Here is a 17,298-nt window from a genome sequence, read left to right as displayed (position 1 = left end):
TCTTTCCCCTGAAATAAACCAAAAAAAATGTAGACTCATCAGCACACAGATATTGGAGAGCATAAATCGCACACATTGCTTAGAAGATGCTTTCATTTAGTTACTTTTATCTTTCACCAAACCTACATTTTGCAATTACTTCTATATGGCAAGCTCTGATCCTGCCCCTTTTTAGCAAAGTGACACACATGGATGTCCCCCCTAAACTGTATTTCTGGAGACCCTACCAAAACCCATTTTTGATTTGGGGAGACACAGGTGCTCTGCATTGCAGATGTGAAAACATCTGCTTTATTACCATATTATTTCTAGAACTAGCTTTTACACAATGTTTACAAACAAAGTTTTTGGCCAGTGAGCCATGTCCAGGTGTGTTGTTCCTGGAATAACCGAGCCTTTCTGATAAACTATGTGATGTTACGTTGTTTACTAAGAACACTGTTTGTAAATATGTAGTTATTTATGTTCTAAAAAATAAAGAACAACATGTCTTTAAAATTACAAGCAGGCCAAGGAGGCAGATGGTGAAATATACATGGCAACACATTATTGCAGACAATCACCACCCCCCCCCCCCCCAACCCCAATATATATTTACTTACTTTTACGCAGAATTTTAAGTATTTTCTTCATCTGATGTGGCTCCCTCAATTTTAAGTCTGACCAGCGTTTCCTCAGCTGTTCCTTGGACCTGGTGATCCCAAACATCCTCTGCATTCTCCTCGCCACCTTGTCCATAATATGTGCCTTTCGGCGGTTAGGGGTCTTGTATGGCCCTAATTCACCATCATAGTCCTTTTTTCGCATGATGTAAACTAACTCCACCATTTCCTGGAACCGCATATTAGTGGCTTTATATCTTCTTTTCCTTGATCGGGACGTCCCTGCCTCTGTCCCTTCACTTGTGGCATGAGAGCATCGTGCCCGCTCGTGTGACATCGCCATCTTTCCTTTCCCACAGAGATTATGGGCGTGGAAAAGATGAATTCTTACGCCATGGGCGGAGAAGAGGGCGGCGTTTAATACATACGCGGAGTGTAGAGAATGCAAACAACGTGTTTACGTCCGTTACGCGGAGAATCTTCGAGCGCATCCAGAACATACACAGTTAACGCCATATTTCCTAAACTCATTGATTAGGGGCCTCGCAAAGGTGACGAGGGCGGGGTTTCATAAATACGCGGAGTGTTTAAAAGGTTTACGCCGTGATTACGCATCTTACGCGGTAATTAGGCGAGCGTGAGAAACGAGGAGCGAGAGACAGGAAGGTAAGGAAATTAAAAATGTGATCAGCAGAGGCCTTGAAAATGTAGACACATGGGATGGGGGTTTGGGCTGTTGGTTGCACCCTTTTTAAGCTATTCTGTCTATGGGGTACCACAATGTTATTTTGGTATCCAAATGCTTTTGGACACCTCACAAAATAGAGATGTGAACAATGCTGTACCTCATTGACAAGTTTTTGAATGGTGTATTCAGATCAGGCAAAGTATTGTTCAAGTGTTGGTTGTACAGAGGTCATTAGGAAGTGTCTTTTATGTCATCCATTGTCAGGGGTATGAGATTTACACATGAAAGAGTGCCTAGATGAAAACTGTCATTTGTAAGCATTGTTTAATTTAATATATTTAAAATATTTACTGCAATGTGAACAATGGCTCTGCATCTAGCAAATCAATGTTTGGTACAAGCAATGCGGCCGAGCTGCCAATCATTGTTTAAACAAGAGAGACTGTGTTTGGAATTAGATATAGGTAATAAATTTGAAGACACATATTAGATCAAGGTCAACGCTGATCCTTTGGAATATTTATTTTTCTGTGGTTTATGTTTTTGTAATCTAGACTCAAAAAGAAATATAATTTTGCAAAAATTGCAATGGACCTCCTACAAAGCAAGGAATCTATAGAGGCCTTACTTCAAAAATACCAGGACACGCCCATCCTGTGGAATTCAAAACACTCGTTATATTGCAATAAAGAGGTACGAGCGGCAGCACTAGAAGAGCTAGCAAATTATATGCAAACTTGGGTGCCAGGATGCACTGCCAGCATGGTGAAGGATAAACTTGCCAACCTCAGAAGCACATACAGGAGAGCATACAAAGCTAATAAAATCAAAAAATCGGGAGCAGCAGCAAGACAAGCAAAGGAACCCAAACTGTGGTATTATAAACAGATGGCTTTTTTGCGGGACGAAATGGAAGGCAGGAAAACGATGTCCAGTCTTTCTTCCAACCTTTCCTCCATGCTACCTTCCAGCGGACATTCCCCAGATGACCACAGCCCTGCAGAGTCGGAGGAAGAGGGCCTGGCTGACAGAGATGCAGATCTGCCACCCTTCGATGAGGAGGTATAGTAGTTTCCTCTATATTTATGGCGTAAATAATTCTTGGTGGATTAATGATTAGATATTGTAAAAAAAAAACCAAGCTGGAAAAAAGCAAACAAAAAGGTGTACAGACAAATAGGTGTCAGGGATGACAACTGCAGGGGTCAGAAGTAGAGTGTATTCAAGTAATAATGAACAGAAAATACTGAACGAAAAACATGAAAATGAGTGTGGTTTTATTTAGCGAAATTGTAAAAAAATTCTTTTTTTTTCCACACAGGAAGAAGAGATCAGCCAGGAGGTGGCAGATCCTCAGGTGTCTGTCAGCCAGGAGGAGGCCGGGGTCAGTGGCAGCCAGGAGGAGGCCGGGGTCAGTGGCAGCCAGGAGGAGGCCGGGGTCAGTGGCAGCCAGGAGGAGGCCGGGGTCAGTGGCAGCCAGGAGGAGGCTGGGCCCAGTGGCCTGCAGCAGGTCCACCCGGCCAGGAGAACCACCACCAGCCAGTCTTCTCCCCCCCAGGTGAGGCCATCAGGCCGAAGGAGGCAGTTGAGGCCTGTGGAGGAGGCAAGCCTCCGCATGATCCAGGAGGCAAGCGCCATCATGAGGGCCCCCCTCAACCCCACAGAGGCCTTCAGTGCCTCATTGGCCCATGATTTAAATGAAGGGGAGGAGGACCAGAGAAGACTGGCAAAGGCCCTGATGAACCAGGTCCTTTGGTGGATGCAGAGGGGCCTGCTGACCCCAGACACTGGGCTATGTGACCCGGCCCGGCTTGCGGAACACCATCCTCCTGCTGCCACATCAACCCCACCTGCAAGACCCCGTGTTCGATCCGCTGGAAGGCTGCCTGGAGGGAAGGCTGGAAAGAGGAGGAAACGTTGATTTTCTGCCTTCCATTTCCTTCCACATAAAGGACATCTTGTTTGTACTACCACAGTTTGGGTTCCTTTGTTTGTGTGCTGCTGCTTCATATTTTTGTGTTTGGCTCCTGAGGCTTGGAAGTTTATCCTTCACCATGTTGGAAATGCAAGTTTGCATATAGTTTGCTATCTATTCTAGTGCTGCTGTTCTTTTATTTTTTGTGATGACATTTGCCTGAATAAAAGGCCTTTTGCTTTCATTTGAAAACATGTCTATTGTTTGATATACTGTGGGGATTATTAGGCAGCAAACCTTTAATAAATATACAATGGGTAATTTACAAAGGACACACTCCTTGGGGGGGGGGGGGGACATTTGGTGTGCCAACATGGTTTAATATTCTCTAATGAAACACCAACAAAAAAAAAAAAAATTTAAAAAAACATGTAAAAAAAAAAAAGTTTAAATGGTGACATAACTAGAAACAAAAAAAGAAATTAAAAAAATGCACATTCCTTTACAAAAATGACTACTCTAAATTATGGAGGACCACCAACCAAAACACACGTCTGGCATAGAAAACATTATTAAAGGATTACATCACAAGCAAGAAATGTGACATTTCAGTATGGGACAACTCTATTGAAATTGCATCAGCAAGAGAACGGGGTTATTCTAGCAAGAGAAGAATTAATAAAACGAGGCTTTAAAATGTGGTTTAGTGCGCCTTTTTAAGACATTGTTCTCTTGCTAGAATAAAAGGTTTCTAATGACGAATGTGCCATATCCCAAAGAAACGCGAGTTTTACCTGAACGAGCGCTCCCGTCTCCTCATTTGGACTGAGCATGCGCGGGGTTTTTGTACGCTGCTTTTGTGTACAGACGACCGAACATGTCTGACGGACACGATTCCAGCAGACTGTTTTAAAGCAAGACCAGGAAACAGTTGTTCGTTGGAAAACGGTCTGGCCGACGATTGTTTGCTGGAATTCTGTACGTTACTGCCTACACACGAACGAACATGTCCGCTGAAACTGGTCCGCGGACCAGTTTCAGCAGACATGTTTGGTCGTGAGTACGAGGCCTAACAAGACATTTTATCCTCTGCAATTAAAACAACCACTGCCTGCAGAGAATCTGTCACTAAGAGTGCAGCAGTTCACTAAATAGAGGTCAATACATATATATATATATATATATATATATATATATATATATATATATAACATATATATATATATATACAGTATCTCACAAAAGTGAGTACACCCCTCACATTTTTGTAAATATTTTATTATATCTTTTCATGTGACAACACTGAAGAAATTACACTTTGCTACAATGTAAAGTAGTGAGTGTACAGCTTGTATAACAGTGTAAATTTGCTGTCCCCTCAAAATAACTCAACACACAGCCATTAATGTCTAAACCACTGACAACAAAAGTGAGTACACCCCTAAGTGAAAATGTCCAAATTTGGCCCAAAGTGACAATATTTTGTGTGGCCACCATTATTTTCCAGCACTGCCTTAACCCTCTTGGGCATGGAGTTCACTAGAGCTTCACAGGTTGCCACTGGAGTCCTCTTCCACTCCTCCATGGCGACATCATGGAGCTGGTGGATGTTAGAGACCTTGTGCTCCTCCACCTTCCGTTTGAGGATGCACCACAGATGCTCAATAGGGTTTAGGTCTGGAGACATGCTTGGCCAATCCATCACCTTTACCCTCAACTTCTTTAGCAAGGCAGTGGTCATCTTGGAGGTGTATTTGGGGTCGTTATCATGTTGGAATACTGCCCTGCGGCCCAGTCTCTGAAGGGAGGGAATCATCCTCTGCTTCAGTATGTCACAGTACATGTTGGCATTCATGGTTCCCTTAATGAACTGTAGCGCTCCAGTGCCGGTAGCACTCATACAGCCGCAGACCACGACACTCCCACCACCATGATTGACTGTAGGCAAGACACTTGTCTTTGTACTCCTCACCTGGTTGCCGCCACACACGCTTGACACCATCTGAACCAAATAAGTTTATCTTGGTCTCATCAGACCACAGAACATGGTTCCAGTCATCCATGTCCTTAGTCTGCTTGTCTTCAGAAAACTATTGTGGGCTTTCTTGTGCATTATCTTTAGCAGAGCCTTCCTTCGACAGCCATGCAGACCAATTTGATGCAGTGTGCCGCGTATGGTCTGAGCACTGACAGTCTGACCCCCCCACACACACACACCTTTAACCTCAACAGCAATGCTGGCAGCACTCATACGTCTATTTCCCAAAGACAACCTCTGGATATTACGCTGAGCATGTGCACTCAACTTCTTTGGTTGACCATGGCGAGGCCTGTTCTGAGTGGAACCTGTCTTGTTAAACTGCTGTATGGTCTTGGCTATTGCGCTGCAGCTCAGTTTCAGGGTCTTGGTAATCTTCTTATAGCCTAGGACATCTTTATGTAGAGCAACAATTCTTTTTTTTAGATCCTCAGAGAGTTCTTTGCCATGAGATGCCATGTTGAACTTCCAGTGACCAGTATGAGAGAGTTAGAGCGATAACACCAAATGTAACACACCTGCTCCCCATTCACACCTGAGACCTTGAAACACTAATGCCCTGTACACACGATCGGTCCATCCGATGAAAACGGTCTGATGGATTTTTCCATCAGTTATCCGATGAAGCTGACTGATGATCAGTCGTGCCTACACACCAGTTCAATGCTTCCAAGCATGCGTCGACTTGATTCTGAGCATGCATGGATTTTTAACCGATGGACGTGCCTACAGACGATCGTTTTTTTCTATCGGTTTTTTATCCATCAGATAATTTTAAAACAAGTTCCTAATTTTTTAACCAATGGATAAATAATTGATGGGGCCCACACACGATCGGTTTAGTCTGATGAAAACGGTCCATCAGACCGTTTTCATCAGACAAACCGATTGTGTGTACGCGGCATAACGAGTCACATGACACCGGGGCTAATTGGGCCCAATTTGGACATTTTCACTTAGGGGTGTACTCACTTTTGTTGCCAGTGGTTTAGACATTAATGACTGTGTGTTGAGTTATTTTGAGAGGACAACAAATTTACACTGTTATGCAAGCTGTACACTCACTACTTTACATTGTATCAAAGTGTAATTTCTTCAGTGTTGTCACATAAAAAGATATAAAATAATATTTACACAAATGTGAGGGGTGTACTCACTTTTATGAGATACTGTATATGATCCAGTTCCAATGGGGTCTAGTTAAAGTTTTAGTTTAATACTAAATTAGTCAGTGTGCTGCCATTTTAAATAAGTATCTGCAGTTTAATGACATATAGGGACACCATCAGGGGGGTACAGGCAGTACACCTGTAAGGGGCCCGGTGGTCCCCAGGGCCCCCGGATGGCATCCCCCCCTTTTTTTTATATATATATTTTTTTCATTTTTTTTTTCATCAGCACCCAAAACCCCCCCTGATCTCTAAGGGGCCCGGTAGTCCACAGGGCCTCTCCATATTATGGTGGAGAAAGTGTAGGAGATGCTGGGGTTGATTTAGTAAATTAGAACTATAGGCAAAACTTTTTTTTTTTTTCATTTTGGATAAGGGAGGGTTAAACCCCCTGTCACATTTGTTTTGCCATTTATATCCCATTGCAGAGATTTCCCTTCACTTTCTGTCCCATGACCAAACAGGAAGTGAGAGGAAATCCCTAAAAAATTAAGATAATCCCTTGGGGGCCACCAGAACTTGTGTCCCCATTGGAAGATGTCCCCCCAATTACTTTTCAGGGGACAAACCAAAATTTGTAATTTTATTTTCCTTTCACTTTCAATGACAACAGTACACAGGACAAATAGAGAGGGGGAATTTCCTTAAAGCGGTTGTATACCTAAATTTTAGTCTTTCTGTTTATCCAGGCATCTTAATATCCGCTCTCTTCCTTCCTTCACTTCCTTCTCTGTATATCGCCGATATCCCGAGTGGTGACATCATTCCGCGCATGCGCCGTCTGATCGGTAAACCGGCAAGCCAAGACGCTGCTGGCCAAATCTCTGTTTATGTCGGGGCTGCGTCATTTCCTGCTGTTGACGTCAGCCCCGACATCGCGCGATGGTTTGCGGTGACATTTCCTCCCCCCCAGAGGCTCATGGATGTTTACCTTGTGACTCCTACGTCACAAGGTTTGAAGGAGACAGACGGCGCAAGACAAACGCTGTGTAGAGCTTCTCTTCGTTTCCATAGTAACCCGGAAACGAAGAAGAGGCTTGAATATTTGCCGTAGTGCGCACGCGCGGGATTACAGCAATCGTTATCAACTGTGGGCGGAAGTTATCCCTACAGCAGATGCGGAAGACCAAAACAACAATGGCGCCGGCATAGTAGAAGAAAGAGACTGCACAAAGCGGTACACTGTCTTTAAGAAAATGTTAATAGTTAGGAGAGGAGAGGAGATGAGGGTTTACAACCGCTTTAAAGGGGGCACAGATAGCAATAAAAACTGACATGGATTCTAATCCATTTCTATCTCTGTTGTATGTTGTTGTTTTTTTTCATTCAAAAACAAGGTTTGAGTATGGCCTCATTCACACGACCATAAAAAAAAACACATTTAAAACTGCTCTTTATCTACAGATCTGAATGCAGCTGTATTGTCTTAAATGGAAGCATTCACACAGGTGCATAAACACTGCATTAAGATCAATCTCACAAAATCTGCATCTGAGGACATGCGCATGCACATCATATATACATATCATTGAGGGGGAGACAATTTTTAGGAATTAAAAACTGTATCTACTTACTGATCTTTAAGGCAGGAAATGTTGTTCCTCACCTATTGATAATTCAAATTGTTACACCCATGTTACATATGAATGATGCCTATAAAGTAGGCACCGCATGCTCTGTTGGGTGCAGTGGTTCCTTTGCTGGCCCCTACATCACTATTGCATTCTTTAGTAGTACTGGGGTTGATTTACTAAAACTGGAGAGTGCAAAATCTGGTGCAGCTCTGCATAGAAACCAATCAGCTTCCAGGGTTTATTGTCAAAGCTTCATTGAACAAGCTGATTAGCTACCATGAACAGCTGCACCAGATTTTTCACTCTCAAGTTTTAGTAAATAGACCCCATTGCATCTAATGTGCAGTGAACGTGGATTTGTACAATGGTAAAGCATCAAGTTAAGTTTTCCAAAAGAATCAATGTTTCCCTATTTGAAAATATTGAATGTTTAGAAGGGATCAGTGCCAGCGAATGTAACGTTGGCAATTTTATAAATATGGCGAATGTTACTGAGATCTAAACTATGCACTCAGATACATGAAATGCTGATGTTGGTTTCGCAGTGTGAAGGGAACTTAGTCGGGGTACATGTATGGCAAGGCAGGCATCCAAAGTGATTTGGTTTGGCATACTAACAGTTTGGTTACTTTTCAGCTTTTTTTCATAGGTTATTTTTCTGAAATAGATTTTGTTTATTTTATTTAGCAAATGATGTTAACTTGATAGTGTTTCATAGAACTGTTTCACAAATGGCCTCACTTAGTCTGATCTAAGCTAATCCGGTAAAATGTTGGGCTTTGCTTGAGCACTGTATTGCACATCCATCAGCGTTACACGCAGTGTCGGCTGGTGCTCGGTAATTCGGGGGGGGCGGCAAACCAATGCCCCCCCACACCCGGGAGACAGACATGAATGCGGGGAACACACTCACACACATCCCTGTGTGAGACAGTTGGCCTCCTTACTTTAGCCCAGGATGACTCTGATCTCCTCTCTTCCCTGTCCAAGCCGGAGAGTGCTGGATGGTGAGCCATCCCTGGAGTCTGACTGTGGCAGCTGGTGGGTCGGTCGGTCTTCCCCTGCTTCTCCCCCGGCCATGCGTCTCCTCCGGCCTTGTATCTCCTAACCTCTCTTCCTTGGCCAATAAGATTGCTTCCTGATTGGCTGGCAGGAGAATCAGTGTAAGAATAGTGAATATGCATTCGCTATTTTCACACAACTGGATGGGCTCTGAGCTCAGTGCTCTGCGCCCCAAGCCCACCCTTTTTTGACGCCTATTTTAGCCTCTAGCGCTAATCGCGTGCTTAAAAAAAAAATGCTCCCCCCATTGGAATTCATGCGTACGGCACCCTGCATGTAGATTAGGGGGCTGGATGCACGGATGGGGGGCAGTGCCCTTTCCCCCTCTAATGGATGGGCCGTCACTGGTTTCACAATCAGGAGCTTTTTTGAAGCAATGAAAAACAAGTGAAAATCATATCTGCAGGCTGTGTTGAAGATTATGTCACCGACATGGAATATTCACTTACATGGAATATATCTTCCACTACAAGGTGCTCAGTGTTCATTGCCAAGACTGAAAATATTGGATCCTAAATTGCACAGGGCAAAGGAACCGCCCATTTTTGGGCACCTAAAATTTAGGTCAGTTCAATTAACAGTTCAATAATAACTATAACATCAGAGGTGGGAAAATGTAATTAGTTAGGTTCCCAGCTATCTATGTGGACTATAGAGCCTCTACTCCCCCTTCCCTGCCTCTGTTATGGTGAAGGGGAGAGGAAAAGGTATTCTGTAGTCGTGTCCTAGGGTGATAATGCTGATTTTTCATAGACACAGTACAGTGAGTGGGCATTGTCACCCTTGAACATAAAGGTCACCACTGGCAGGATCAGCAGGTGGGAATAAAAGGAAGAAAACCCTGAAAAAAGAAAACTAAAATGTAACTTTGCCCTTATTGGAAGCTCCACGTTTAAAAATCCTCCCCTCCTCTAACATTTTGAGAGGTTTTTTTTTGTTTGTTTTTTGGGAGGGGGGAAACTAGTTTTGACAGTTACCCACACCCACTTTTGATGGAGTCACCTAGGTGATTCCACTGTAAGTTATTTTCCCCTTCCTCTCTCTACCTGCAACCTCTTGTGACATGGCACAACTCCCCAGAGGTTGCGTGTCCAGGGGCAGAGTGACCATTAGGGAACTTGGGCACTGCCCGAGGGCCCGGGGCCAGTAGGGGGCCCCCTGAGAGTACCTCCGTCCCAAGGAATCTGTGCTGATCCCAGAGCTCAGTGCCTGTTCCAGCACTGAGCTCTGTTAACTGGCCTGACAGGGCCTCGCTAGTGTCAGCCACTCAGGACACCTTCCCCACATCTCTTGCAGGGTGCACGGGCACTGGTACACTGGTATCTCTCCCCTCTGATTCTGCACATAACACAGACTCACTAAGGAACCTCCTCCTCGGATCCGATGTACACAGACAGGAGGAGGAGCCAGGAAGGAGAGATCTTACACTGCAAGAACCGTGCTGGTTATCTCAGATCTGTTTTTGCATAGGGAGGGGACAAAAAGGGGTCCCTCACTGTCCTCATCCCAGGGCCCCCTCTCTGTCCTCACCCCAGGGGTCCCTCACTGTCCTCACCCCAGGGCTTTTTTTTTGCATGATTTGTAGCGCATTCACACATTACACATACGTCTGGCCATTCACTTGAGTGGGCTGCTCAATGCAGGACAAATGCGCCGAAGAAACACCCGTACCTCTTTGCGTGTGGAGCGTTGCACATTTTTAGAGTGTGCATCTCGGTGCGGTTGTATCATGTTTTTCACGTGACAAAACACACAGCATATCTTGTGTCTTCTAACCACGTTGGGATGCCATTAAAAATGAATGGCACTCTAAGCGCATTACGTGTTTTGCCACTCTTTTAGTGTGATCTATAATTGCGTGGCGAATCTTGTGTAAACAGGGGGCCTAAGGACTGGTAAGCTGAAATATATTAATTTTTTTTCGAATGCTCGTAATCCAAAGTACTCGCATATCAATGCGAGTTTCCCCAATAGAAATCAATGGAAACAAACTTCAATAGCATGCAATACCGCATGTGGCCAGAGGTGGGAGGGAGCTGGAGAGTCTCGGACACACATGGAAATTCCAGAGGACAGCTCGGCTGAACTCGGAAAACCTTGGAAAGGCTTGGCAACGGAGTATTTCCGAGGTTTTCCAAACATTTCCGAACGGCTCCACTCGGCTCTGCTCGGCTCCGGTGCCCCCCCACCTCAGGCCAAACGCGGTACTGCACACCGCTTTGGCTTGAAACCTGCTCATTTTGCAAGACAACACTCGCAAACTGAGTCAGGATTTTTTTAAATACAGTGCTCGTATTTCGAAACGCTCGTTAACCGCATTACTCGCAATCCGAGGTTCCACTTTAGTCTCCAATTTCCTTGTGCATTTCAGTATGCGATCTCGCTGCACTACACTATTCAAGTCTGATGAGCAACTAGTCTGAGCGATTGTTTATCCAGTGATCTTCACTGTGCAAAAACATACTGTGGTTGTTTAACTAAAACTATAGAGTGCATGATCTGGTGCGACTGTGCATTGTAGCCAATCAGCTTCTAACTTCTGTTTGTTCAATCAACCTCCCTGGCAGATTTTTTGATGCTAAAAGCGGTACAATTGTTTTGCATGGAAATTTGGCGTTTTATACTGTAGGCCTGTAATACTTAGGAATAACTCACTAAAATCTGTCTAGTAGACATCCCGGGTATGATAAAATTTTAAACACAAAATCATTAAATATAATATAATAAATAACTATAAATAATTATAACAAATAATAATATAATAATAAAAAAAATATTCAATAATGTTTTTAAATCAAAAACACAGAATTTTGCTCAGTTGCAGAATTGTCGCTGACATTACTTTCAGTGTTTGATGACGAATTTCCCCACAAATTGCTATCCCTCAATTCTGCAAGTGATTCTAATTTATTATCGCTGTTTTCTAGCTGCTCTAAAATCACTTTTGATGTAACGGGACACTTTTTGGTTGCTATGGACAATCTCCAGTTTCCAGGCAGAAAGAACAGTATTTATAATATAAAACTACATGCAGGACACTGGACTGACCACTAGGGATAAAGTGGATGTGTAATTATTTGATACATTACTGTAATCTGTAAGATTACAGTATACTGTATCTATACTGTTTTTTACTTTTTGAATTTGGCGCCGAACTCCGTCCCTCGCAGGGAACGGATCTCGGCACTGTGAATCGAGCGAGACGCGGCGGCTCACAGATCACAGCGGGGAAACATTGCAGGATCCAGGGGACAAGGTAGGTAACCTCTACATGGATCCTGCGATGCAATCCCGAGTTTGGCACGGGGTTACCGCTTTTGGTATGAAAAATTCACCCCGAGCCACAGTCAGGAATACCACTCAGCAGGTTAAGCATTGACAAAAAAAAAAATGGAAGCTAATTGGTTGCTATGCAGAGCTACACCAGATTTTGTACTCTCCAGTTTTAGTAAAAAAAACAAAAAAAAAAACAGTGTTTCCCATGTCAAAAGATTTTTTAATCCTCTGTATGAGTGCTCTGATGATGTTTTAGATAAAAAGTATCCATTTTGATTACAAGCGCACTGAAACAATGTGGACACTGTGATAAACTCTCTCTCTCTCTCTCTCTCTCTCTCTCTCTCTCTCTCTCTCTCTCTCTCTCTCTCTCTCTCTCTCTCTCTCTCTCTCTCTCTCTCTCTCTCTCTCTCTCTCTATATATATATATATATATATATATATATATATATATATATATATATATGTCTTACATATATATCTATATATATATAAATATATATCTGTATCTATATATATACATATATATATATATATATATATATATAGAGATATATCTATATAGCTATATCTATCTATCTGTATATCCATCTATCTAACCGCTCTCTCTCTCTCTCTCTCTCTATATATATATATATATATATATATATATATATAGATAGATAGATAGATAGATAGATAGATAGATAGATAGATAGATAGATAGAGATATATAAATATAGATATATAGAGATATATCTATCAGTATATCCATCTCTCTCTATATCTATATATATATATATATATATATATATATATATATATATATAGATCTATATATATAGATATATAGAGATATATCTATCTATATATCCATCTATCTAACATCTCTCTCTCTCTCTCTCTCTCTCTATATATATATATATATATATATATATATATATATATATATATATATATATATAAAATAAATAAATATAAAACATATATATATATATATATATATATATATTATTATTATTATTATTATTATTATATGCATTCCATCAATAGGGACACAGGTTCTAAGGATTATAGATATATATTACCTATATCTAAATCTAAATTAATTACAATGCATTCTCCAAAATGATGAAAAAATACCAATTTTGCTCATTTCTCTAGCAATGGCCAGTTTCACTTGGGACACACAAACACATTTTGTAGAATAGCATTTGTGCATGGAGTGTAAAAAAGTAAAGATTGCTCTGGGTATAGTTAAAATTCAAATCTATGAGGTCTTATTTAATATAACTTGATATAATATTCTAGCACATTGTTCATGCTTGTTTAGTTACATAAAATGACTTTCCATAATTGAATCCAGTGCAAACAATTCATAATATCCTCCGCCTGAGTTTACTTGAAACGCCCAGTTAAGTTCAGGTGAATTGAAAAGAAAGAAAAATAAAAAATTTCCATTAACCCAGGTTAATCAGGTGTTTGTGGTGAACAAAGAGTAGAAAAAAATCTCCTAAAATGTCAGTGCCGAGCTTGTAAGTATGTAGGATCCTTTTATATTATTTTGGTAAATTTAGTGTTAATGCTGCTCTCTATATTCCTGATTTTCTAACAGTAAAACCTTTAAAGGGTAACGCTAACTTTATACTTTATGGCTTAATATTTAATACGGGGGCAGCAAAAAAAATACATTTCGTAACTATTAATGAGAAACGATTTAGCTCTGTTTTTTCATGTAAATAAAAAGTATTGAAGTTCCTACAGTTGTCAGTGCAAAAAGTTTTCCTGTTGTCATTTGTGAACTGTAGAAAAGTACCAGATCTCTACGTGAACTTTCTACAATTAACTGTAGACAGTTGGAGACTGACCCCCAATGTGGCTAAATTGGTAAAAAGGATACTTCAAAAGTCTAAACAGACCTAAAGAAACAAATGGGGTAATATAAAATACTGTTTGCAGAGCTTTTTTTGATCATTACCCTGCTGCAATGTCACATTTGTAACAAAGGCGGAGTTCCACCTAAAAAAATATATATGATTAAAAAAATGTTGGTGTTAAAAAAAGTTGATCATTTTCATGATTTTTTTTTTGTTTTTTTATGATAAAAAAAATGTTGGTGTTAAAAAAAGTTGATAATTTTCATGATTTTATTTTTTATGATAAGAAAAATGTTGGTGTTAAAAAAAGTTGATCATGTTCATGATTTTTTTTTTTTTATGATAAAAAAAATGTTGGCGTTAAAAAAAAGTTGATCATTTTCATGATTTTTTTTGTTATGATAAGAAAAATGTTGGTGTTAAAAAAAGTTGATAGTTTTCATAAATTTTTTTTTTTTATGATAAAAAAAATGTTGGTGTTAAAAAAGTTGATCATTTTCATGATTTTTTTTTTTTTTTTCTGATGAAAACATTTTTTGGTGTTAAAATAAAGTTGACAATTTTCATGATTTTTTTTTTTTTTATGATTAAAAAAATGCTGTACAGAATCACCAGCATAATTGCAAACAGAAAATATAATTTTCAAGTCATTTCAATATATTCTGTTTTACAAGAGGAGTAAAAGCTGTTCACTTGGTTTAGTAAATAAGGTGTATTCTCTTTAAATACCCAATCAGGTGCATGAAAAAAAAAATAGATTTTTGATTGCATGTGATTAGAAGACTGAAATAAATACAGCCTTACCTTATTTACTAAACAAAGTGAACATTTACTTAGCAAAGTGAGCATTCCCTAGGCTAAGCGAGCAATGGCATTCAATTTACTAAAGGAGGAAAGAATGTTCACTTTGCAAACTTTGTGTTCTTACCGAATACCCATCATATGCAAGTAAAATATTTAAAAAAAATGTTTTTTTGCTGATATGTGATTGAATGATTGAAGTAAACACAGCTTCACTTTAATTACTAAGCTAAAGGAACATTCATTTTGTTTAATCTATATTCCTTGTTTCTAACAGCAACCCACCCCCATCCCCAATTCATACTGAAAAGTACAATTTACATTAAAGTTCAGAATCATTTGTGATGGTATGAGAGGCAATATTACAAAATGCCATCAGAAATTGTTTGCATTGTCTGATCCAATCTAATGATATGCCGCTGAAAGGCAGACATTAATTATTGGTTGCACTGCCTCATTACAAGTCAGGAATTGATCACGTAAAAAAACAAATACAGCAGAATCTTGTATAAACTGCAGATGGCTTTATACGACACCTGAATATTCAACTGATGTTGTTTGGGATGATTTATTTTTCCTCACACGGTAATACTTCACAGCCTTTTTTTTTTACAGTTAATTAACAGACTTTTATTTTTATTACTTCTTTCCAGTTTCCTTTACACTTTCATCTGTTATAGATAAGATTTGTCATTTTACCTGTGCCCTTTGCACTATATTAGTATAGCCAAGAAGCATTTTGTTTGATCTTTGTATTAATATGTACAATGAGTGGCACTGAAGAGGGGACGTCCAAATCAGCCTACGTTTAAATTCAAATCCTGTAGAATCACTCCAGAGACTTGTATGAGTTCATCGTAAATTGAAATGTATATGTATAATAATGTATATAATAATGTCATATACAATCTGTATTTAAACCCTGCAAAGTTTAGCTCACCTAGATAAGATTTCTTTTTTTTCACAGTATATTCCCTTAAGAGGAACCTTTACTTATTTCATAAATAATTATTTAAAAAAAGGCTTTTTAATTTTTTTTTGCAGTTCTACATTTAATTAAAAATAATAATTATTCTTAAATTAATACAAAAAAGACCAACATTATCATTGGGAAAATATAAAGGTAAAGTGATACCTTTCATTGTCTGATTAGAAAAAAACTGGAAGCTTCTGAGACAGCCAACGTCTGTTTTCAGGCATGCGTTGGGGGAATGATAGAAATTAATTAATATTTGCATGAATGTATTTGTGTTTCTGTATTAAATAGATAGCTAGAGAGATAAACACACTCACACTTCTGTTTATAAAGAGCTAGTCTTTTTTTACCTCTCTGTCTATCCATATGTCTATATTTAATCTATACGTATATATATATATCTATAGATATAGATATATATCTATATAGATATATACCGGTAAATATATATCTATATCTATAGATCAATTTATATATCTATAGATATAGATATATATCTGTATCTATAGATATCTCTCTCTCTCTCTGTATATATATATATATATACATATAGAGTGATCTATAGATATAGATATATATCTATAGATATAAATATATCTCTATAGATATAGATATATATCTATAGATATAGATATACATATGTATAGATAGATAACGAGTGATAGATGAGATAAATACTGAAAGTTTGGAGTTAAAGTTATACCACTTATGGATCAAGTGTAGAGGCAGAAAATGCAAGAAAATGTGAGATGGCTTTGTCAAGCATATTATATATATGTATATATATATATATATATATATATATATATATATATATATATATATATATGTGTGTGTGTGTATATATATATATATATATATATATATATAAAACACACACACACAGGCAATGAGAACACACACAACTTTACACAGACACACACACATATATATATATATATATATGTATATATATATATATATATATATATTTGACAAGAATTGTTGATTTGAGGTTTTAGCTTATACACGTATCATATTTCTTGGAGGACTATTGTGAAACTACGCAGGAACACAAGTATTCACACTCAAAAGTATAAAATTATTGTGATCCCATTATAAATAAATAATTAAATTAACATTTTATCAGTCGCTTTAAGTTCAGCAAAAACCTTTCCCTTCCTTTGCCAATGAACTATCTATAGCATACACAGCGAATTTGTATTTTACATTTGCTATCAACATCCAGCACATGTGTGAACCCACAGCTGAACATAGCATTTTGCATAAATAAAATAGCACCGTCATTACAAAGAAAGAAGAAAAAAATAAAATAAGCTTCAACATGCATTGCACAGTGTT

At 39.2% G+C, this 17,298-nt stretch overlaps 1 protein-coding gene and 1 long non-coding RNA gene across 5 annotated transcripts in view; one reads left to right on the top strand and one right to left on the bottom strand.

Moving 5' to 3' along the window:
• LOC120932923 overlaps positions 1-17,298 on the bottom strand; it is a 77,985-nt gene that overhangs the window by 55,097 nt on the left and 5,590 nt on the right. The window lies entirely within an intron of this gene.
• The window catches only part of LOC120932922, a 152,273-nt gene continuing 149,742 nt past the window's right edge, over positions 14,768-17,298 (top strand). Inside the window, exon 1 of the mRNA XM_040345786.1 lies at positions 14,768-15,566. Within this exon, the coding sequence (XP_040201720.1) occupies positions 15,533-15,566 (34 nt within the window). The 5' untranslated portion in view covers positions 14,768-15,532. The remainder of the gene's footprint in view (positions 15,567-17,298) is intronic.

The sequence above is a fragment of the Rana temporaria genome, chromosome 3, assembly GCF_905171775.1.
Source record: "Rana temporaria chromosome 3, aRanTem1.1, whole genome shotgun sequence".
Taxonomy (NCBI): domain Eukaryota; kingdom Metazoa; phylum Chordata; class Amphibia; order Anura; family Ranidae; genus Rana; species Rana temporaria.
The sequence above is the reverse complement of the archived record's forward strand: the minus strand, read 5'-3'. Positions and strand labels throughout refer to the sequence as shown.